The 22,661-nt window shown below is 56.2% G+C and overlaps 1 protein-coding gene across 4 annotated transcripts in view; it reads left to right on the plus strand.

Annotated features, from left to right (window-relative positions):
* KIAA1671 (KIAA1671 ortholog) overlaps positions 1–22,661 on the plus strand; it is a 138,263-nt gene that overhangs the window by 52,678 nt on the left and 62,924 nt on the right. Inside the window, exon 1 of one of the 4 annotated variants that reach the window (XM_058531663.1) lies at positions 18,124–19,123. The exons of the other annotated variants lie outside the window; for them this stretch is intronic. Coding sequence (XP_058387646.1) covers positions 18,839–19,123 — 285 coding nt within the window. The 5' untranslated portion in view covers positions 18,124–18,838. Of the gene's footprint in view, positions 1–18,123; positions 19,124–22,661 lie in introns of those variants that run through there. 4 annotated transcript variants of the gene reach the window in all.

Below are 22,661 nucleotides of genomic sequence, written 5' to 3' on the forward strand. Positions count from 1 at the left end.
CAGTAGATAGTTGTATGTCATAGTTGCACGTCCTTCTAGTTGCTGTATGTGGGATGCGGCCTCAGCATGGCCAGAGAAGCGGTGTGTCGGTGCGCGCCCAGTATCCGAACGGGGGGCTGCCAGCAGCGGAGCGCGTGCACCTAACCACTAAGCCACAGGGCCGGCCCTGTAGACATGTTTTTTAACACACATCAGATCTTGCTATACGTCGTGTTCTATGCCCTGACTTTTTTTTTTCTCAAATGATGAGATCTTTCCCTATCTGCACAATAGGTCTGTCTCGTTCTTTCTGATGGCTTGACGGTTTTCCTTGCACTGTAATTTATCAAACAGTCCCCTCCAGATGGACACATAGGTTGTTTCCAGTTTTGTGCACTGTAAACAGCGCTGCTCTGGACATCCTTGTGTGCCGCACCTGCAGGGGAAACACCTAGCCATGGACTAGCTGGGTTGTGTGAAGGTTGAATAGGGGTTCTCCAGGTGGGCTGCGGCTGACAAGGTGGGAGAGAGGGGGATGGGGAGGCGTTCAGGTATAAAGAAGAGCATGCGTAGGTACAGAAGCTGGGAGCTGAGCTCAGGGTGGCCTGCTGTCAATCACAGATGCGGTGTAAGCCTCAGGCCTGGGCTCTAGCTGTGGCCCGAATGCCACATCATCTGCCAGGGTTTTCTCCAGCTCTGAGAATCCAGCGGGTGTGGGCGGCTCCTTCTAAGGGGCCAGGCCCAGGAGCCTCTTCCCGCTCTCGGGCCTCAGGGTGCATCTGGGTGTGGGGAGCTCTGGAGCCCTCAGCTCCAACACCATCTCAGTCGAGCGGTCTTGATTTTTCTCTTCAGTCTCTAGGGCCCTGGCCTCTCCAAACGCGTGGGTGGTTTGGTCAGAAGCCCGAAGTGGCTCTCTTAGCATCTCCTGCTCTCAGTCTTTGGCTGGTTCAGCCTGGCCCCCAACCTGGAGCCTTCCCAGGACTCCAGCCCCCGTAGGCTCCCCAGGAAGCCGTGAGGCTCAGTCGGCTAACCCCCGTTTCCTCTTCTCCCGTCTCTTCCCATTTGTTTTGAAAGTTGAAATCTCAGATGTCTCCCAGACTCCCTCGGTGCTTTAGAACGCAGGCATCCCTTTGGGAAAACCTCACACCCAGAGAACTTTTCCGAGGCCCCTTTGGGAGAGTAGCCACGGCTGGCTCCCTCTTCCTCTGTGAGGCAAAAACAATTACTAGTCCCTGAGTGCTTGCTGTATACCCGACACCAGGCAAGGCCCTTTTTCTGTCATCTCATTGGGTTCACGTAGCACCTTCATCAAGCACCCAGGTGAAGGGCCCAGAGAGGTGCAGTGACTTGCCCAGGGTCACACAGCCAGTGAATGGTAGACCTACGTGATCCCACAGGTCGGTTCCTTTTCCTCTCCCATGTTACTCCCTGCTGTTCCTTGCTGGGAAGCCTCTTCCACTGGCTGCCTATCTGGTGGGACCACAGACTCATGAGGGCGGGGATCTTCATCTGGCTCATCCACTGCTGTATCCCCGGAGTCCAGCACAGGGCCTGGCACACCGTAGGCATTCAATGAATGTTTGTTGAACGACTAAGCAAACTAGTGCAGTCCATTCCATTACAAACAAAACTTTTGTTTGCTTATAATCGTATTTACTGTTATTATGATTTGGTTCCTACTCTCAGAATTAGACTCACATTTTTAAAAATGAAACTCGTCTTTGCTAACCAGTTTATCTTGTAGGAATCTGACATTCTGCATTTTTTCCTCTGGGAGCCAGTGAGGAAGGCTATTCTGTAGAATACCACCAGAGAAAGGAGTCTGAATATTTCCTTTAGAAATCCCTGCGTAAAAAGTTAAAGCGAGATGGAACCGTAGTTGAAGATTTCAGTTGCCATGGTGACTGGGTACTACCGGGCATCGTGTTCCTACATATGGTCTCCACTAGGCCTCCAGCCACCGGATCTCAGCTGCGGAATTTGGGCTTTTAAGTGTGTTCTCTGCAGTGAGGAGTCGAGAGGGGATTCCTCCTGCTGAATCCCCTCTGCTGGCTGCAGGGCTGGAACCAGCAAACCTTTGTTGAGCGTCTCCTGGGCCCGCGTCCACCAGGGTTCCTCGTCATCGCCATCCTGTGGGTGCTGGAATCGCTGCCTCCGTTTTAGAGACGAGCAGACTCAGCCCCACAGCGTCTGAATTGTGTGTTTGTGTGTTCTTTCACTTTAATTTATTTGTTCATTCATTTATTGGGCCCCTTCTCTGCACCAGACCCGGGTCTAGGCACTGAACATCAGTGCGGAATAAGAAAGGCACAGTCCTAGCAGAGTGTGTGTTCTAGAGGAAGAGACAGATAACATATAAACAGTAAATACCGATAAATGCGTGAAGATGATAAAACAGAATGACATGGCGGAGAGAGACTGGGAGGAGGTGTGGCTGGAAAGGTCTCTAGGAGGACGCGGCATTGGAGCAGAGATCGGAAAGAAGGAGCCCACCGTGTGGGGATCTGGGGGAAGGGTGTTTCAAGCAGTGGGAACAGCAACAGCACGTGCAAAGGCCCTGAGGCAGGAACCAGCTTGGAAGGGTGAGGCCAATATTACCAGCCTAGTAGTGAGCAAGTGGGGGAAGCAGGTGGGGGCCTTGAGGGCCGAGGCAGAGCATTTGGAGTTTATGCTGGTTGTGATGGAGAGCTGAGGGAGCGCTCTCAGTGGGGGCTGCTGTGGTGGGATGGAGGATTATAAAGCTCATCCAGGTTGTGTGTGGGGGTGGAGTAGAGGGGCGGGAGGTAAAGTGGGGAGGCCAGAGGCCATGGGGGCTTGGATCGGGTGCTAAGGCCAGATGGGGAGGGGGGAAGAGATGACCTGGTTCAGGCCGTAGTTTGAGGGCGGGGGTGTGACGGGAGAAAAGGAACTAAGGAAGGTTCCAGGCTCCTGGACAGAGCAGCAGGTGGGGGGTGGTGGCAGCGCTTCTCGCTGCAGCAGAGAAGCGTGTGGAGGACTCGGATTTGGGGCCAGGGATCCAGAGTTCTGCATGGCGTCCACATTTGAGACACCGTCAGATTCCCAAGCAGGGGGAGGTGGGATTGAAGGAGGTTTCCGTTTGGGTTTTAACGATGTCGAAGCTTTCCCGACGGGACCGGCCCCGCAGAGGGGGAGACTCGGGGGCTACAGGGGGCAAAGGGACGGTCAGGCAGGAGTGATGTCCCAGGGTTGGTGACAGACAAGGGGAAGGGCTGGCCTGGGTTGCCAGCAGTCCCTTCCTCCACCGCAGCTGGAGGGAGCCAGGGTGGGCTCGCTGGGGGCAAGAGAGGGGGCTCTGTCTCCTCCCATTGCTTTCGCTTCTTCAGTGACATGAGAGGTGAGGGTGGGGGACGGAAGGGGGACTTGCAGATTAATGGAAAGAGGGTACTGACTGAGCTTCATAAGCAGACAGGTTCCTGGGTTCAAATCCAGCCATTTGACACCAGCAAGTGGCTAAGCGCCAACATTCACTGAGCGCTTACAACGGACTAAGGGACCCCCAGGCAGTGTCTCACTTCATCCTCATAAAAGCCTGCGAAGCAGTTACAATTGTTCTCCTCATTCACCCATGAGGAGACTGAGTCTCAGAGAGGTGCCGCGACTTGCCCAAAGGCACACAGCTCCTAGACCCACCGGCGGGCGGGATTTGGAGCCCAGGCAGGCTGGCCTGTGCTTTCCGGCCTGGGGCCCGAATCTGAGGCCCAGGTTTCTCCTCTTTCAAGAGGAGACGAGACCTCAGGGGGCTGTTGGCTGAATGTCAGTGACATAGAAGATAGGGCGGCACCCGTCTCTTGCCTGACACCGTCCTCGGCCCCCAGGAGGTGCGTGAGTGATGCCCCCCTCCCCCCGTTTCTGTTCACTTGGTTCCCATTCAGTGACACTGGCTGCTGGCGTCTCCTGACTGCACACCGTCCTCAGCTGCTGGGAGACGCTTCCTCTGAGGGGTCTCGTTAGGCCCCTTCTGAGATGGGAGCACTTGGTGGGGAGGGAAGGTACTCGTGGAAGTGATTGTCATCTTCTGACGATGCCTCGTGTGAGGAAGGGTGGAGAGGCACCTGACCCCCCCACTCTCGCTGTCCCCACTCCTGTCTGCTTCCGACGGACGCTGGTTTGCAGGTGTCTCGTCCACCGGCCTCCCCGCCATGGTTTCCACATCGGGCCTCCCCGAGGACCCCGTGGGGGCTTTTGCATCCAGACGTGGTGGCAGCTCCCTTGGTGTAACCTCGCTCCTGTTTTTGGGGAAAGCAAACCGTCAACTCAGCCCTTCTTGAGAAAGGAGTTGTTCTGTCAAAACGAGTAGGACATTCTCTGTTGCCTGGTGGGACCAATGGAGTGGGTTAGACAGGAGCAGAGGTGTCCGCTGTGAGACGTGGGCGTGGGCGAGCGTGCCCCGAGCACTGGCCTGTCTGGGGGACCCGGCGCTGGCACACGCGGACCCTCAGGGCGGTGTTGCGGAGTAAGTGAGTGGTTTAGACCTGTAGGGTCCTTAGGGCCGTCAGTGGCATCCCCTGGGATGGGAGGCACAGGGACCCCTGGACCTGCCCGCGGCCACATGGCAGGTTAGCAGTGCAGCTGGGCCAGCCCGGGCCTCCTGCCCCCAGCCCAGAGGTGTAAGTGAAAGGGGACAATGACCAGGACACATCTCAGCGGACACTAAGGAGGAGGGCCCCGTGCCAGTTCCTCTCAGTGACGCCTGATGCAACATAACCCCCTCGAGCCTCCCCCAGTGGCCTCTCCAGGCTTCCTTCCCTTTCTGGAAGGACAGGTGCGGGGCGGTGTTAGAAAATATACCACATGTCTTGAGAAAGGCGACTGTGAAAATGGACACGTGAGAAGACGCCTTGACCTCTGGCGTCTCCTGCATTCTCTTTATGACTGTGTTTAAGTGACCGCAGTCTGTGTCCCGGGGGGTCTGGAACCACTGGGAATGCAGCCCTTGCTTCTCTTCTCTCTTCCCTTTCCTTCAGAGCCTCGCCGAGCGCCGACTCCGGGCCCGGCCCTCTGCTAGATCACGCATTCATCCAGCGGCCCTTTGTGGAGGGTCCTGGGGGCTGGCGATGCCGTGGTCAACGAGACAGGCCACCGGGGGCGGGCCGAGTCTCGTGAGGGTGTCTCGAGCCTTTGATAAAGGAGGACGTCAGCCTGGAAGCTGGACACAGCCAGGGTCCAGGCCCAGCCCTGCCGCCTCCTGGCTGAGTGCCCTCGGGCACAACGCTGAACCTCTGAGCCTCGGTTTCCCCCTCTGCAAGACGGCAGAGGTACTGCCCATTTCACGGTGTGGCTTTAGAGATTCTATGAGAAAAGGTATGTGTGGTTCTTGTAACAGATGGGGCTTGTGTGGTCCAGTCTCTGCAGAGAATCACATTCTAGCATCCGGGAGCACAAGAATAACAACACAGAATTGTAATGTGTGCGTGTCTCTAGAGGAACAGTAAGGAACGTGTAAGTAAGAAGGCGCAGTGTTACTGGTGACTTGTGGATCTCCCCAGGCTCGTCCCTCACACCCTGTCTATACAGCCGGGTTTCCCTCCTTTCGTGGTCTCCCCCCCCACCCCCCCGGCACTTTATGACTGACTTGACCTGCCCTCTGCGTAGCCTTCAGCTCCCCCCCTTCCCTCTGGGCCTGTTCTCCGGCCGGGGTGGAAATCTCCTTTGAAGGAGCAGCGGCTGAGGGAGGCAGGCCGGGTGTTCTGCCGGGCCTGCTGTCCACACGGCCGTCCCTGGATCAGATGGAGAAGGAGGGTTCAGAGCCGCAGAGACAGCCTTGCTCTCCGCCGTTGCAGGTGGCGGTAGGAGAACTGGGCAGGGAGATCTTCCCGTTCTCTTCTGGAGCGAGTGAAATGAGAGGCTAGAGTTGCCGGGGAATTGCCGTGTGTGCCCTGGGTCTCGTCAGATGAGAAGAGACCACGCACGGGTGTCTGGTGAGCCTGGCACCCCACACAGCAGCTCCGGCATCTGGGAATTCCAGAAAGAACTGTGGGCGCTCATCACAGCCTGTCTGGGTCTTTGAGGCTGGAGTGGCAGTTAAGGCCATTCGTCCAGAGGCGGTCTCAGAGGGCTGCCCCTGGGGCCCTGGTCACCAAGCTCAGAACATGTCAGGGGCGTGGTTTCCCCTGTCCTCAGCTCCGGCATGGAGCTGGGAGAGCTGGTCTCAGCCGTCACCCGGGACACACAGGTCTGGGGGGGGCCTCTGGCTTCCCAGGCTCCCCTTCCCTCCCCATTTGGCCAAGACTTACCCACCCCTGAGGGTCCCTTCCCCCAGAACTCTGCTTATTGTAAGAGCCACCACTGTTAAGACTTTTTTGACAGCTTTATTGAGATATAATGACATACAATAAATTGTACATATTTAAAGTACAATTTGATGAGTTCTGACATATGTATATTCGCATGGAACCATCACCACAACTAAAATAGTGAACATATCCATCCCCCCCGCAGTTTCCCAGTCCCCCTCCGCAGTCCTTCCCTCCCCCATCCCTGCCCTCAGGCGACCTCTGACCTGCTCTCTGTCACTGTAGATTAGTTTGCATTTTCTAGATCTTTATATACGTGGAATCATTCACTCCGTGCACTTTATCTGGTTAATTTCACTCCATATAATCGTATTGAGACCCACCCGTGTTGTAGTGGGATCAACAGCTCGCTCCTGTTGTTGCTGAGGACTGTCCCATCGGAGGGATGCACCAGTGCGTGTAGCCCTTCACCTGGCCACAGACATCTGGGTTGACTCCACATTTTGACTCTTAGGAGTAAGGCTGCTGTGAACGTTCGTGTACAGGTCTCTGTATGGACACATGCTTTCATTTCTCTTGGGTAAATACCTAGGAGTGAGATGGCGGGATCACACGGGAGGGGTATGTTGACTTTTTAAGAAACTGCCAAACTGCTTTCCAGAGTGGTTGTGCTCTTCTGCACTTCGTCCCCTGAGAGTTCCAGTTGCCTCACTTGCTCTCCAACACTTGGCACACCGTTGTCGTTTTATCAGTGAAAATGTAGCAAAAGACCCCATAAAGATGGGTCGGACGGTAAGGAAATGTGTTACGTCATATAATTCACCTGGTGGTAGGGGGAATATAGTGCAGGGTTCATCAGGCTTTGGCGTGTGAGCTAAGAATGAATAAAAAAAGAAAATATGTGACAGAGACCACATGTGGCCCTCAAAACCTAAAATATTTACTATCTGGCCCTTTACAAAAGTTTGCCACATCCTGGATTAGTGGGTCAACCCAGGTGCTTTCCGTCTTCCTACTCTCTCCTCAGCATCTTGTCTCCTTATGGTCCCAAAATGGCTGCCACAGTTCCAGCCATCCCAGGGAGACTTGACAACGTCTAGCCAAGGAAGAGGGGGTACACTGGGAGGAAGAATTCTCCCTGTAGTCCACCCAGCCGACTTCCCTCCAGATCCCGTTGGCCAGGATTTGGTCCCATGCCCGTGCCGTTGCCGCAACAGAGAGTGGGAAGTGAGTAGCCAGCGTTTTCAGGGCTTGGCCAGGAAGGAAGAACGCTGTTCATGGCTATATTTTTCTGGGCCAGTTCTTTGATTAGTTTCCCAATGCCCAATTGTCTTGAGTGAGTTTGAGGCGGGTACGAGGACCCTGTGTGTCTTTAAGATTTGAGGAGAGTGATGTCTCCTCTACGGGATGATGAGGGCTGCGTGAGGATGTGTGTAAATGGCCTAATGCGTGGCACATAGTCGGTGCTCAATAAATGTCCTCCTGTTACCGAGCAAGGGCTCGATCTGCTCACCGCAGGATGAAAGGCCAAGCAGGCAGTGGTAGAGGAAGGACGGTGGAGTACCGTCCTAAAAAATCCCATCTTAAAGGGGAACTGATTTGGAAATGACTCTATAAGGCAGACGGGGTTGGGGAGGGGCTCAGGAGTGTCGGCTGGTAGATGACCGCAGAACGCCGGGCGCCTCTCTGCAGCGGATCGGCTGAATGCCACAGTCCTGAGGAGTCTAGAAACCCTCAGTTCCTTCCTTATCTGGGGCAGAAGGAACAGTCTGGCAGAGGACATACATTTTCTGCTACCAAGTTATTCTTTCTACCGGTCACAGATTAGCTTCCTACGTGCAGTTCTAAGCATTTTTCCAAAGCACATCGTGAGAATGAGACGGGCAGCGGAGCAGGTGGCCCCGGGGGCTGAAGCTCTGAGAGTCCTCTGCGCAGGGGTGACTGTCTGGCGTATTTCTTCGTGGGCCGCCTGTGCAGATTCGGGGGGCTTCTATGTGTTGCCTGCGGTGGATCTTAAGTCTGTGACGTGTGAAGCTTACAATGTCATTGTAGCCTCTCAAGGCTCCTGAGAGATTCTTAGGATTCTTAGTCCGGCGGGGGGTGGGGGCGGTCTGTCAGCAAGCTACTCTGTTATCAGCCGTGCTCCTGCTGTTCTGCAAGGCAAGCTCTGAGAACTTGGTTACTTTGTTTCCCGTGTAACCTTGTGGGTACAGGCCCGGTTTCACCCCAATCCAGGGAAACTGGAACTCCTTTGTCCTCGGTCTTAATTCCTTCTCCTTGTGATCTTGCAGAACTGAGAGACCAACCTGGAGAGGAGCTTCTGGCCATCCCTGCCCTGGGCTGATGCCATCCCCCTCCCTCTCCTCCCTGCCCCCTTTTCACGGGAGGCCCGGGCTGGAGGACTATGGTGCAGTGGTCGCACAGGGTCCTTGCTGTGTGACACTGGCCAGGTAGCTTGCCTTCTCTCAGCCTTACTTCCCTTGTCTGTAAAATGGGTATAAGATGGTCCTCCTCCTTACAAGGTGAGGCTGAAGAGGCCGTGAATTATCAGATTCAGATCACTGGGCCAGGGCCTGCTGTGTGGTCGGGCCTCGATAAGCTTTAGCTGCAATGCTGAGCCGCCTGCTGTGTGCCCGGCCTCAGGGCAGACCCTGGAGACGCAGAATGGAATCCACACAGCCCTGCCCTTCACCCTGTCCACAGCCAGTGGGCGAGGGGTGTGGGAATGGGCCCTTATAGGACAGCGAGGAGAACACTGGGGTGGGGAGCCCCTGGGCTGGGGAGCCCAGAGGAGGCACTGAACTGAGTGGGGAGGATGCTGGGAAGGCTTCCTGGAGTGGGGGGACATCGTCCTTTCTTTCCTTCTTTCCTTCGTTCATTTACCCATTCATTCAACAAACACTTCTGAGAGCTGCCACTGTGCTAGGCACAGGGGCAATAGCAGAGAAGAAGACAGCCCTGTTTCTTCTCTCATGAGCCTTCCTTAGAGAGAGAATATTACACAAATGATGGGGATAAAATACCAGGTCATGAGAAGTGTTAATGTGTAAATGAAAGGGAGCTATGACAGAGAGGGTCTGGGCAGCCCCTTTGTGTTGGGAGGTCAGGGAGGGATTCTCTGCGGTGCTAAGACTCAGAGACAGAGCGTCACAGTGTGGGGGCTGCAGTCAGTGTGGGGCAGCTGGTGGAGGGAGTGGGGTCTCACCTTGATTGCCCTGGTGCGGGGGGCTCTGGAAGGCTGGACCTCAGGCCAGCCCGAGGTCCAGGACTCCGAGGCTGCTGGAACGTGCCTTGTGCCCACCAGGTGGGCTGTTATGGGGACCTGTGGGGCGACACGCCTGTGTTAGAATGCCAGGGCTGCCTGGCCACCCCACTCCCTGCCCTCCCCACCTGGCACAGCGTGTGCGGCACAGAGGAGGGGCTCTCCGTGTGAAGAGAAGAGACCTCCAGCCGGGTCGAGAGAGGCGTCGGCAAGTGGGGACCGTTCCTCGCAGCGGCTTTGAGATGAGAGGAGGGCCACCAAGGGCTGAGGGCTGGGAATGCTGGGAGTGGGCGTGGGGGGCCAGAGGCGCAGGCTCCCGAGCCCCCACTGTCCCCTTGCCCCCTTGCCACTGAGCCACAGCTGCTGAGAGGGTGGTTGGGAGCACAGCCCTCCCAGCCAGACTTTGCCGCTAAGTTGCTGTGCAGCTTTCAGCCTTTGCTCTCTCCACCTCAGTTTCCTCATCGGTACAATGGGGATCGTTGGTCTGCTCTCATGAGACCGTCAGAAAACACATCACGTAACCTTCTGCCCCACCTGGGAAGACCATTTTAAAGACAAGAAAGGAGAGGCTCAGAGAAGGCAAGCCACTTGCCCGGCGTCACACAGCGAGGAGTCAGTCCCAGGAACTCTGCCCATTACCGTGTCTGAGGGGATGACGTGAGATGGCATGGGGCCTGGCACACGGTCGGTGCTTAGGAAATACTGACTGTGCCCCGGCCGTGTTTGAATCCACGCTGATTTGGCCTGTGGGAGGCCATTTTTCTTCGTAAGTTTGTTTCCAAAATGTGGGCACTCCAGCCGTGGGCATCCCCGTCAGAATGTGACGCCATCCTGCCTCCCTTTGTGCCCACCTTGGGGGCAGGTGTCACAGTTTCCATCTGTGAGATGAGGCGCCTCAGGCAAGAGAAGGCCACGTGGGTGCCCAGGGCCACCGGGCATTGAACCCGGTCTGCTGCCTTCTCTCAGGGCCGGGTCGGGTGGCCTGTGAGGGGGCGGCCTGGGGTTTTGAGCTGGGCTTCCCCATGATCTTCCGGTGCCGCTCTCTTGGGGAATCAGTGCCCAGAGGGGAGGGGACACTGCCTGGGGGACCCCCAGTCATTGGGCGCGGAGCCTGGCGGGCCTCATACCCGGGTCCTCGGGGCGAGTGGGATGCGAGGTGCCCTCCAAGGCCGCCCGGACCTGCCGGTCTTGGAGCTGCCTGTGTGGCTGAGCCGTGGTGGGAACTGAGGGCAGGAGGGGTCCCCGAGGCCGTCTCGGGAACCCTGTGCTCGTCACGATCAGGCTGCACTTGGGGTTCACGGTGACCCGAGTCTGAGGAAGCGAAGTGGACAGGAGGAAGGAGGGACACGGCGGGAGGCCTTGGCTCCGTGACCACGTCTGCACCCCACAATGCTGCTTCTGTCTGACATGAACGGGGGTGCTGCCTGGGGAGGGTGGCCTGGTGGTTAGGAGCACAGGCTGTGGGCTCAGCCGGACCGGCTTTGAGTCCTGGCTCTGCAGGCAGCAGCCACGTCCCGTGGGCGAGTGGCTTCATCATTCAGAGCCTCCGTTTCCCGGGCTGTGCGATGGCGATTACAACCTTCCCGGGTTGCACAGGTCAGGGCGGGGACAGGGCGCACAGTAGGTCCTCAGCAAACGAGAACTCCTGGGATACGTTAGCGCACGTACTGCGGCGCCCAAATACAACCGCGCCGGGGGCCGGGGGTCGGGGCTCTGTCTCCCAGCGCCTGGCACACAGTAGGTGGTCAATCAGTGCTTGTTGACGTCAGAGGGGAGGGAGGGAGCCTTCTGCTTGTCCTTATCTTCTTTCGTTATCCTCGTGGAGATCCTTAAAGTCTTGGGCGCTGCTTAGGCGGCCGTTCAGCCAAGCACAGCAAGCTCCCTGCTCAGGAATAAACGTCGTAGGGGACATGATGTATTCCTCGTCCCAGTTCTAATTTGTTGTTCCCCAAGAACATCTTGCTTCTTTTGCTAATTGATCCAAAAATGTGGCAATTCAGCTGCCGTGGTGGAAAGAAATGTGTAGAGCAGCCCCAGGCAAGGCGACCAGACAGAGACTCCCGTGAGGTCCCCCTCTCCTTCCCAGGACCCCTGAGGAGAGGGTGGCGGTGTCCCAGGGCCAGCGGGCAGCCCAGCGGGCTGAATCGGGCAGGGCCCTCGGCCTCCTGTTTGCATTTTGGAGGAAGCTGGGCGCCGCTTCATTAGATGCCGGCTCCTCGAAGGGGCTGTAACTACAGACTGGCCTGGCCACGCCAGGCGGGCACACGGCCGACTGTCCCCAGCGTGGAAAATGCCACTTCCACTGGAGCTCAGGGTGGGGCCTGATGGAGAAGGGGGATGAGTTCCTGGCTGTTTCTAGAAAGAGTCCCTTTCCAGATGACTTTTTTCTCCCCTCCCAATGTTCAGTAAGGGCATCTTAGGTCATTATAATGACGATTTGAAGAAGAATGTGATAGATCAACACAAGGGAATAGTCTTGGGCTTGGTTTATAAATAACCTGGGATTGACTTGTAAGATCAAGTCATTTCTGTTTGTTTTGGTTTTTTTTTCTTCCCCATAGAATTCTTGTCCCTGTTGCCTTGGAAACAAGCCTAGTGAGGGGACGCTGGCAGTTGTACGCCTGGGGTTCAAGCCTCAGTGATCCCTCCCTTTCACACAGTAGGCACACTGAGTGCCTGCCGAGCGCTGCAGCTGAGAATTGGGGGTGCATGGGACACGGCCCTGCCGCCCGTGGGCTCAGTCCAGTGGGGAGACTCATGGGTCAACTGAGTTCCAGCCCAGCGTGCCTATAATGCAGTGGGGGTAACATGGCAGGGTGGGAGCCCAGAGGCGGCCCCCGTGGGCCTGAAGAATCAGGGGAGGCTTCTGGGAGGAGGGTGTACCAAAGCTGAACTGTGAAGGACGATAGATGCCGACCAAGTGAGGAAGGGGTGGAATGGTGTGCTAGCCAGAGGGAACAGCATGTGCAAAGAGCCAAACAAGAGACAGCGTGGTGCATGCCAGGACTGGTCCAGTTTGGCTGGAGTGGAGAGGAGCTGGGGGAACAGGTAGGACATGAGGCCAGAGACCCTGTCAAGGTCCGGATAGTGAGTGACTCCTATGGGAATTGTCCACAGATAGACTGTGGGGCCTGGGACAGCCGTCCACCCGGGCCTCGTTCTTAGTGAAATGAGAAGGTTGGCCTAGGTCTGTCTCCACTGGCCGTTCCGGTTCTGACCGTCTAGGATCTGATTTGTCTGAACACTGAGATGACATGACTTAGAACATGATGGTTATCATCCCTTGCAGCTGCCATTTATTGAGTGTTTTCTATGTGCCGAGCGAGAGTGACGTCAATTGCTTCTTAACCACAACCTTTTGAAGCGAGTGGGCTTTATGGTCTCTTCTTCTTGATGATGAGAGAAGGGGATGAAAGATGGAGCCTTGGAGGGAGACCCCAAGCCATCCGCCCGCCCTCCAAAAGCGTTGCTCCATCCGAGGAGGACAGAAAAGAGGTGTGAGCTGGGTCCGTGAGTCAGCCCTCCCCACACGGGGTCCCAGGAAGAAGTCTCCAGGCCAGCTGGCAAGAAAGGAGACTGATTGATTGACAGCCAGGCAAGTCCTTCTGCAGACCTCACCTGACCCAGGAGGCCTGGGGACAACCCAGGGAAGTGTGTAGAATAGTCACCGCCCTCGTGCATGGGGCGTGGGGCAGAATTGGCCATTTTACGGGGTCTTAGAGGGGTGGGAAGAGTCTGGCTTCTGCCCAGAAGGGGGTGGGCTTTCTGGGTTCAAGTCCCAGAGCCCCACCTGCCAGCTCAGCAACCTAGAGCAAGTCTCCTCAGCTCTGTAAACCTCTGTCCCTCTGCAGACTGGGGATAATTAATAGCAGGACTCGCCGTATAGGGGTGTTGCAAGGATGAAATGAGGGGAGGTGTGGGTAACCAGTTCCAGCCCACAGTAAATCCTCAGTTAATGCTCATTATTGTTTCCACTGCACCACTCTCCTCATCAACGTAATATTAGTATATTTCTAGGGCCAGGATGCGCCCTCCTGGAATGTCCAATTTTGGGGGAAGAAGGATGTGAAGAGGGTCATATAAGTGAGACCTCCTGGGGGAAATTTGGAAAGGGCTGAAGTTTGCTGAAGGTGGTCTTGGGGTGGAGGGAGGTCCAGTAGAGGTGGGAGGATAGGGGAAGGCAGCCTTAGGCAGGGAGACAGCATGTGCAAAAGCCCAGAGGCAAGACTGAATATGGCCATGCCCTCCGGCCTTTGCACATGCTGTTCTCTCTTTCAGCCTTCTTGGAGTACTCCTATTCATCCTTCAAAACCCCACCCAGATTCCCCTCTTCCAATCGTAGATCTTCAATAAATGATCATCTTCCCTTTGTTTTTATTTCCTCAACTCGCCACTTTCTCAGTTGGGTTTCACTTCCCCCAATTATGTTCCCATAGCCTGTTATTCACTTGTCCATCATGACCCTTGGCACTTGTATTGAAATTGTTCATTTTTGTCTGGCTTTTTCTTCCATTGGGCCAAGGATTCTCCAGAGTGTGCATGTTTGTATCAGATTTTGGGAAGAAAAGGGTGTAGCCTCAGGTTTGAGATGGTCAGATGGGACAACCTCCCCACTTAATGGCTGAGGATCAGAGTCCAGCACAGAGCTCACACAAAATAACTGCACAGGGAATGTTTGTTGAATGAGGGAATGACCGACGTTCTGATTTCCCTAACTGCACACGCTTGTCTGGAAACGGTGATCTCTGGGCCCTGCCTCGCATGGTGGATACAATTCCCATTTGTGTCCCGGATCTCCACAGTTTCTCCAGCATTTTTTGGATTAATTATGTAAGGAGATGGCTTTCTTTCCTTTTTGAGGCTCAGCAACGTCCCCAGAGTTTCCTGGAGAGAACAGAAGAGTTTGCAGAAGGAGTCCTCTGGGGGCACAGTGCTTGTGCTGCCCCAGTTTTCAGGGAGCGACGCTTTTTATAGTCACACTTTCAAACCACATTGTCCTCAGGGGAGCAGTGAGGGGGCAAGCCGGCAATCTGGCTTTCAGCTCATGCTGCACCCCTCGCCCCCTTGTGGGAGGAGGCGGAACTGCGTGATCCTGCCTGCCACGTGGTCTCTGCTTTTCCGGACACCTGTCTTCCATCCGGGACATCCTCTACCTTGTCAAAGGTGCGAGGCTGAGGGCAGCAGACTCCGCCACTTCATAGCTGTGTGCCCTTGGGCTGGTCTCTGAACTACCTTCTGCCTCAGTTTTTCCGTCTGTAAAATGGGCGTCATAATCATAGTACAAACCTCATTTCGTTGTTGGGAGGAGCAATGACGTAATAGAACGCCTGGCACACAGTAAGTGGTACCAGTAGCATCAACGACAATGATGAGTTCCATGATTTCACCTCTAAAAATCAGAGAGGTTAGGTATCTTACTCAGGGTTACACAGCTAGTAAGAGCTAGAGGAGGTCTCCAAACTCTTAACCACGATACTATATTGATTTAGCAAATCCAGGGCCGGGACCAGGGCAAGTTGACTGAGGACACAGGTAGGGTGCAAAATATAAGGGGGCACTGGAAAAAGTCGGTAATCAAGATAAATAATACTGTAGTGCTGTATTTCTTAAAAAATAAAAATTAATGCAAAAATCCATGATGAACAGTTATCAACATTATAAATAAAGACAGGGTCGGTGTGACTGATACTTGCTTTTGCCTCTGACCTCAGTACGGCTTGGTGCTGAGCACGTCGCTTTTTGTTGGACAGTTAGGTTCTTACTATATGACATATATGTACGTATATGACTGATGCACATCCTGGTAGCAAAACGTTTGTGTCAATCCTTCTCATTTCCAAAGGCAGGTGGCTGGATGTGGTGCTGCAGGGAAAAAAAAGGCAGATACACCGCCCCCCCCAACCTTTTATTATGAAAAATTTCAAAATACAGAAAAATTGTACGGGGAACACGTGTATACCCACCAGCTAGATTCTGTAATTGCTAACATTTTGCTATATTTGCTTTTTAAAAATGTAACCATCCATCCGTCCTTTTTTTTTTTGCTACATTTCATAGTAAGTTACAGACACCCGTCCACGTCAGCCCTACAGTTTGGGGTGTCCCTTGTTAACTGGCAGGCCGTTACTTTTAAGGCTTTCGATCTTGGGTGTTAAGTTCCCTCCGTGAGATATATAGCGACTTCCATTTCCGCCTGCTGACGACATGCGTGTCTCGCTCACCACAGCCTGGCCAACACTGGGTAGCGTTATTTTAAAGGTGTTTTGCTCGCTGGTTTGATTTAACTTTTTTCCTCCTGAAGGTTCCCAGGAGACTTCCCGCCTCTGTGTCCAGACGGTCTGTTAAAAAAGCCGCGTCCCTTTCTAGCTCTTGAGGTATTTCTGGTGCGGCTCTCCCGGAGCCGGGCGGGGAGGACCCGCGCCTTCTCGTGTCTGCTCCCGCCCTGGAAGGTCCTGGCCCGCCGGCTGAGGGAGCAGGGCTGCGAAGCGGCCTGCTGCTGCTGGAGGCTGACTGCGGACGCTCCGTGAGGACAACGGGCAGACCCCGGGGGCCGGAAGCCCTGGGCCCCGGGAGGCTGTCTGGGTGGTGGGTAGGGCCCCGTGCGTGTTTCTCCTCTGCACGATGGGCAGTGCATCGTAACATGGGACCCGCAGGCTGCCGTGAGAGCCCCTTGTCGCCCTCTCCTGTCTCCCCTCATTCGGCTCCAGCCCGTGGTGTCCCGATGGGCCAGGCCCTGTCCTGCCTCTGGGCGTTGTCTCTCTTGTGACGCCTGTGGTCAGGAGTTTGGGAGCAGCTTGGCTGGCTGGCTCTGGCTCAGGTCTCTCCTGGGGTTGCAGTCAAGGTGTTGGCCAGGGCAGCGGTCATCTGAGGGTTTGACCTGGGACGGAGGGTCTACTGCCTGAGTGGCTCACTCACGTGGCTGCAAGTTAGTGTTGTCTGCTGGTGGGGGTCTCTCCGTAGGGCTGCTTGTGCGTCCTCCCAATGTGGCGGCTGGCTGCCCCCCATGTGATCTAAGAGCAAGGTGGGAGCTGTGATGCCCTCCATGACCTGGCTTTGGGAGTCACACACTGTCACTTCTGTCTTATCCTCGTGGGCACACAGACCAACCCTGATTCATCGTGGGAGGGGACCACACCAGGGTGTGAAGAACGGGGCAAGGACCACTGGGGGCCATCTTGGAGGCTGCCTACCACCTGGGATGACCTCGGCAGATGACTTCAGCTCTCTGGGCTTCAGTCTCCTCCTCTGTCAAATGGGTTCATGCGAGGATTCACGAGTGAATTCCTGTGAGCACTTAGAATGGCATTGGAGACTCAGCTACACTCTCCATAAATATTAACCACCATGACGGTGTCCTGCTGTCTGTGAGCCCGCAGCAGCAGGGACCGTTCCCAGTCTCTGTGTCCAGTGCCTGGCCCAGAGCAGGCAGTCTCTGAATGTTTACGTGAATGAATGAATGAATGAATGAGTGAATGAACAGCCATAGGGACTGGGCATCCAGAGAAGATCTGTGTCAGCTGCATTGTCAGAGACACCTTCGTGAAAAGCTTTCTCAACTGAGGCCCTTTGTCAGTGTCTCGGGAGCAAATATTTGTTCCACGCTGAGGTGACATGGGTGGGAGGGCACTCGGGATGCAGTCACACCGATCAAGGTTTCAGTGCTGGACTCGGTGTTCGAACAATAAATATTTACTGAGCTCCAGTTCTGGGCCGGGCGCCGTGTCCGACCCAGAAAACGGTGGAGGGACAGCCTTTGCCCGTGCCCGGTGGTGCCCTGCTGTGTGAGCTTGGGCACGTGAGTCCACGTCTCGGAGTCTGCGTCTCCTCCTCTGTAACAGGGGGGCGTGGACCCCTGCTGGAAAGAAAGCTGCCTCACCAAGTGTGCCTCCCCTCCAGGATCCGGCCGCGCAGGCCCTGTCTGAGAGCCCCCGACGAGCACCCCTCCCGTCTCGGATGCTGCTGTCTCATCTCCTCATCTCCCCCCACCCCCAACCACTCCAGCTCCGCAAGGGTTAAAACCCGGCGCTCATGTGACCCAACTAAACCGTGAATCATTCCCGTTGCTCCATTCCCGTTGTTCCCGTATAGAGCCCGCCCGCCCAGGATGGGGCAGATGCTGTGCCCCGCGGTTGCCATGGCAACCCTGCCTGCACTGAAACACAGCCCAGCCCAGTTCCTTCCTTGGGGGACTCAGGGGCTGTTTCACCTGGCTCGGTGTTGCCTTCCAGGGAGGGAGGGAGAGAAGGCTGGAAAGGCAAGAGAAAGAGAGAGACACACACACAAGCTCAGAGACAAACAAGTGGAAATTGAGACACAGGGAGAGGGCGGAGAGCGAGCCTGAGAAGCTGACAGAGAAACGGACCACCAGAGGGAGACAGGCTGACAGCCGGCTGGAGGTCCCGAGCCGCTGCCTGTCACCCCAGAGGCAGCCGCGGCTTCCCACCCTTCCAGCCTTCCCCGGGGCTGCCAGCTCTCCACACACATGCACACGGGCGCCCGCGTGCGCACACGTGCAGCTGCGTCTCCCCGTGCGCCCGCGGCGAGGGCACAGGGCGGGTAGGCTGTCAGGCACGTGAAGTCGCCGTCAGCCCCGCGGGACGGTGAGCGAGTTGGGACTTGGGGGAAAAAAAAATGGAGGCGGACGTCAGCTCCCTGGGCGGCCGCCTCCCCGAGGCCCCTCCTGCATTCCTGGGCAGCGAAGCCCCTCGATAAGACGGGGACTGATGTCATCCTGGGCTGCTCAGCCAGGGGACCCGGGGGCCCTGGTGGCTGCCTCCGGAAATGAGCTAGCTGCCTGCCTGCCGACAGGTTTGGGAGCTCCGGCTGGAGAACGGGAAACCTGCATGGGTCAGGTGCGGGGGGCCCAGCTGTGGGCAGCGGGGCAGGGGGCAGCAGCGGGCGGCAGCCTGCGCACCGGGTCCTTGCAGTGTGCGCCGCGGAGGGGCCGCCTACCTGGGGGACAGTGAGGACGAGGGTGCCAGAGCCACCGCCTCTTCCTCCCCCACCTCGCGGGGCTGTCACGCCCGGTCCCTCCGAGCTCCTCGTCACCCGGCCGGACACTGGATGCTGGACCTCCTAGCGTGTTGACTTTGCAACTCCGGGGGGCGGACTCCCAGCCTGACCCTGACCTGCCACCCAATTCGGAGCAAGACCCACGGATGCGGCCGGCTGCTGGCTCAGCGATGTTTATTTACTCTTGATTTGGCCGAGGAGGGCAGCTGGGTTTTCTCTCCAAGCCAGCCCAGAACTTCCATGAGCGCAAAGTAGAAGGAGGGGAGAGGACCCCCGCGTTTCCGAGGCTCTGCTCCCTCTCTCTCCTCCGGCCCCCTCTCCTCCCGGCCCCATGGATTACCTGGGAGACAAGCTCTCGGTGGCCCAGACGCACATGACCCAGTGGATGGGCACCGTGCGGAGGTCCTTCCAGGAGGCCCTCAATTTGGTGACCACCACGGTGGGCCACGACCGGACGAGCGGAGAGCCCGGTGGCCGGACCCCCTTCAAGCGCACCTCGTCCTTCCGACACCTTGCTTCCCGGAGTCGCGAATCTTTCCGGCGCTTCTCGGCTCGCAGCCAACAGAGGTTCTCCTCCTTGAGGAAGAGGCAGACGGACTCGGAGCCGCCGGATATTGTAAGCTTATTATATTTTTTTGGAAATATTAAAACAACAGTAAAAAGTCCTCCCCTCCAGAGCCCCCCTGGGTGGGAAGGGGGTCCCCTAGATCCAGCCAGGGAAGTTGCCTCTTGCAGAATGATTGTCACCCAAGCCCAGCTGTTCCCCTCCCCCGAGCCTGGGAAAGGGCAGGTGGTGGTGATTCCCCTGATGGGGGAGGTACCCTGTCTCCCTGAGGGGTCAGGGAGTTCACAGCGGATTCAGCGTCCGCGTGGACGGGCCGGCACGCGCTCGGGCCAGCTTCGCCGGTTGACTTATCTGTAAGTGCCGCCACCCGGCCCCTGACACGTGTGCTCGTCCTCCCCTGTTTTTAGGGAGGCTCAGCTGGCACCTGCTGTGTCTCCTCTCACCCTCCCTGGGTGACTGAGTGTCCCTGTCGTGTGTGTGTCGACTTGGGGCTTTTGCCGTCTTATCATCAAGCGGAATTGTGAGGTCTTATCTGATCATCCGAGGTGGTGGCAGGTTTGCCTGCTGGCCCGTGACCCTGGGCCTGGGTGTGAGTGGACGGGATGGGGGCCCCAAGGGGGGTCCTGGGGTTCCTCTGTCTCTCAGGCCTGCGTGATGGGGCTTGGGGACCAGGGTGGAATCACATCTAATGATTAAAAACTCGGCCTGCATCCTGCTAGGGGATCATGCGGAATCAATCTCAAGTACTGTCGTGGTGATTTAGAGAGGTGGCCACCGGCCCAGAGAGGGAAAGCCACCTGTGTCGGGTAGCACAACGAGTGAGTGGCAAAGCCAGGGCCAGAACCCCAGGCTCTGACCCCCACTCAGGGCTCTTTCCAGTCAAGCTCCTGGTGAAATGCTTTCTCCAGGCCTTCCTGGTAACTTCAAGGAAGCCCACATCGCTGATCAGGACTAAACTCAAAGAGCGGGCCTGGCGTGTTCACATGGGAGACTTCTGCCACCTGACTGTGTGGCCCAGTTCGCAGGAGACTGAAGACAGGGGAAGGGCTAAGCCAGCTGCTCCGCTGGGTTCAGCCTTTCAACGAGTTCTGATGGTCATTATGGGACCCAGCGTTTGGGGATGGAGTCGTGGGGTGCACCAGGCTCTGAGCTGGCCCTCTGTGCCCTCGAGGTTTCTAAACACTGACACCTGCTCTCAAGGCGTAGGGACCCAGCATCCCTTCGGTTGTCCCAGAGAGGTGCCGTGATTCTCCTGGGGTCACACAGCAACAAGAGCGGTCGGGTGCAAACATGTGTCTCATTAATATGACATCTCCTTCTCTCATGGGTCTGTGCTGCTTTGTGGCCTAGGACAAATCAGCGGGGCCTGAATTCATGAGGCAGATCCCCCACCCCAGCCTCTGGAAGGGGTGACTTGGCCCAGGGAGAGAAGGCCTCTTGTTCAATCTTTCTCTCCCTCTGTCTCCATCTCTGTGTGTGTGTCTCTCTGCCCCTCTCTCTCACGCGTGTTCCCTCTCTGGCAATGCAGTTAAGGGTGTGGGGCTTGGTAACACTCTGGTCTCCCACCCGCGGAGCCGTGTGAGCCTGGGCATCCCATCCGCCGGGCCTCGCTGCCCTGTGTAATGTGTCAGTGCTGCCGACAGGACCCACCTCCCCAGCTTGGTGAACGAATGAGTGCAGTTAGGCCCTGGAGGGCCGTGGCCCCCTCTGCGGTTCACTGTTACCTCGCAGCGCCTCCAGCCGTGGTAGCACATGCTAAATAAGCCTGGGCTTCAGGTTCCTTCCCATTTGGCATTTGGCATCTGCTGAGTGGTGGGCACTAGCTGGCATTGGGGTTGAGAGCTTGAATCGGACTCTGCCACGTCCTGGCCGAGGGAACTTGACCCATTCTCAAGCCTCAGTTTCCTCTTCTGTCAAATGGGGAGAACTTGAGGGCATCAAGAGGTTGAAATGGGCACCCACCACAGTCCCGGGCACGTGGTAGACGCGTGCTTGGAAATGCATCTCTTGGTTGGGTACCACGATGTTCTGATGGCGGGATGAGGGCAGAACTGGGATGGGAACACATGCTCTGTTGCGGAGGCCTGGATTTGAAGCCAGGCCGTGCCACTTCCTCGCTGTGTGCCCTTGGGTAGATTCCCCCCTTCTCTGGGCCTCTGCTTCCTCCTCTGTGAAGCGGGGATTACCACCATCTCATGTTTACATTTCCCATGATGATCATTTATGGGCATCACCGTGCCAGGAAACATGTGATGCGTGGGGCTGTGCTCAGCATATGGTACATGTGCCTTAAAAGTTAGCTACTGCGACAGCCAAACCTTTTCTCTCAAACCATTGCCTCAAAGATCCCCAGTGAACTGGAAAATCCACACATGCCCCTTTTACTCGGGGACCTCACTTAAATATTTGTTTTATGGGAGGAGATGTTTTAAAGCCACAGACAATTACTTAGGAGTTTGGGACGACGGGCAGTATTCGTGCTGGGGCTGGGAGGGGACAGGGTGTTAGTCTTTAGACTTGAACTTGTACGTGATTTATCTGAGTAATCCGTACAGTTCCAGCTCCTGCCCCGAGCTCTGTTTACTCCGGGCAGGGTAGAAGAATCTATCGCAGGCACAAAGGAGCCGGCAAAGGCGTGCCCTGAAATGTTTTCCAAAGCCAGCCTGGAAATAATTTGCTAATGGCATGCCTCGGCGTCCGTCCTAGGAAGAAAAGAGGGGAAGAGGGAAAACAGGTTCATTGTCTCTGAGCGACAAAGGCAGGAAGAGGCACATTGTGCCACAGCCCCATGTGAGCCTGAGAACGAAGCCCGGCAGACTAGGTGGACTCCGCCACCCCGTAGAGGCCAGACAGAAAATTCCAGAACCCAGGAACAATGGCAATGCCACGGAGGCTGAGGCTGGAATAAAAGTGGGAAGGAGGGATCCCCAGGGGCCTTGGGATGCTCTGCCAAGAGGGCTTTGGACTAGAACAGACTCGAGTTCGAGTCTCAGGCCACCGTCCACGGGCAGAGTGACCCTAGGCAGGTTAAATTGCCTCTTTCGGCCTCAGTGTCCTCATCTGTAAAATGGGGTTCCCCTGGGACTTGTCTGGTGGGTGGTCCAGTGGGATAGAGTGAGAACCAGCGCGGCCCTGGCACCTGTAAGCACCCGCATACCGGAAGTGCTTAATGAGTGTGTATTTCACATCACTTCTGGGGTTGGGGCGGTGGTTGGTTCAGACTCCGTGGATGTGAGTCCCACCCGCCAATGGCCAGACTGGTGCCTTAGGAAAGACAATGAGAACTGGCCGACCTTCCATGGGCGTTTACCGTGCGCCAGGCCCTGCGCTGAGCACGAGGTGTACGTTGTTTGTGTGTCTTCACTCATTCACTCACCTTTTCATTCCTCCCGTATTTGTTGAGCACCCACCAGGGCGCTGGCACTGGGGAAATGGCTGTGAACAAAACAGACAATTCCTGCCTTCCTAGAGCTGCTGTCAGGAGGCAGAGAATAAAACACGCCAGCATGTAAATGTGTAATATTTGTGCTGAAAATGAGAGAACTGCCTTAAAATATCAAGGGCCTGACTGTAACATCAAAATCCTGCT

This window comes from Diceros bicornis, chromosome 35, assembly GCF_020826845.1.
Source record: "Diceros bicornis minor isolate mBicDic1 chromosome 35, mDicBic1.mat.cur, whole genome shotgun sequence".
Classification (NCBI taxonomy): domain Eukaryota; kingdom Metazoa; phylum Chordata; class Mammalia; order Perissodactyla; family Rhinocerotidae; genus Diceros; species Diceros bicornis.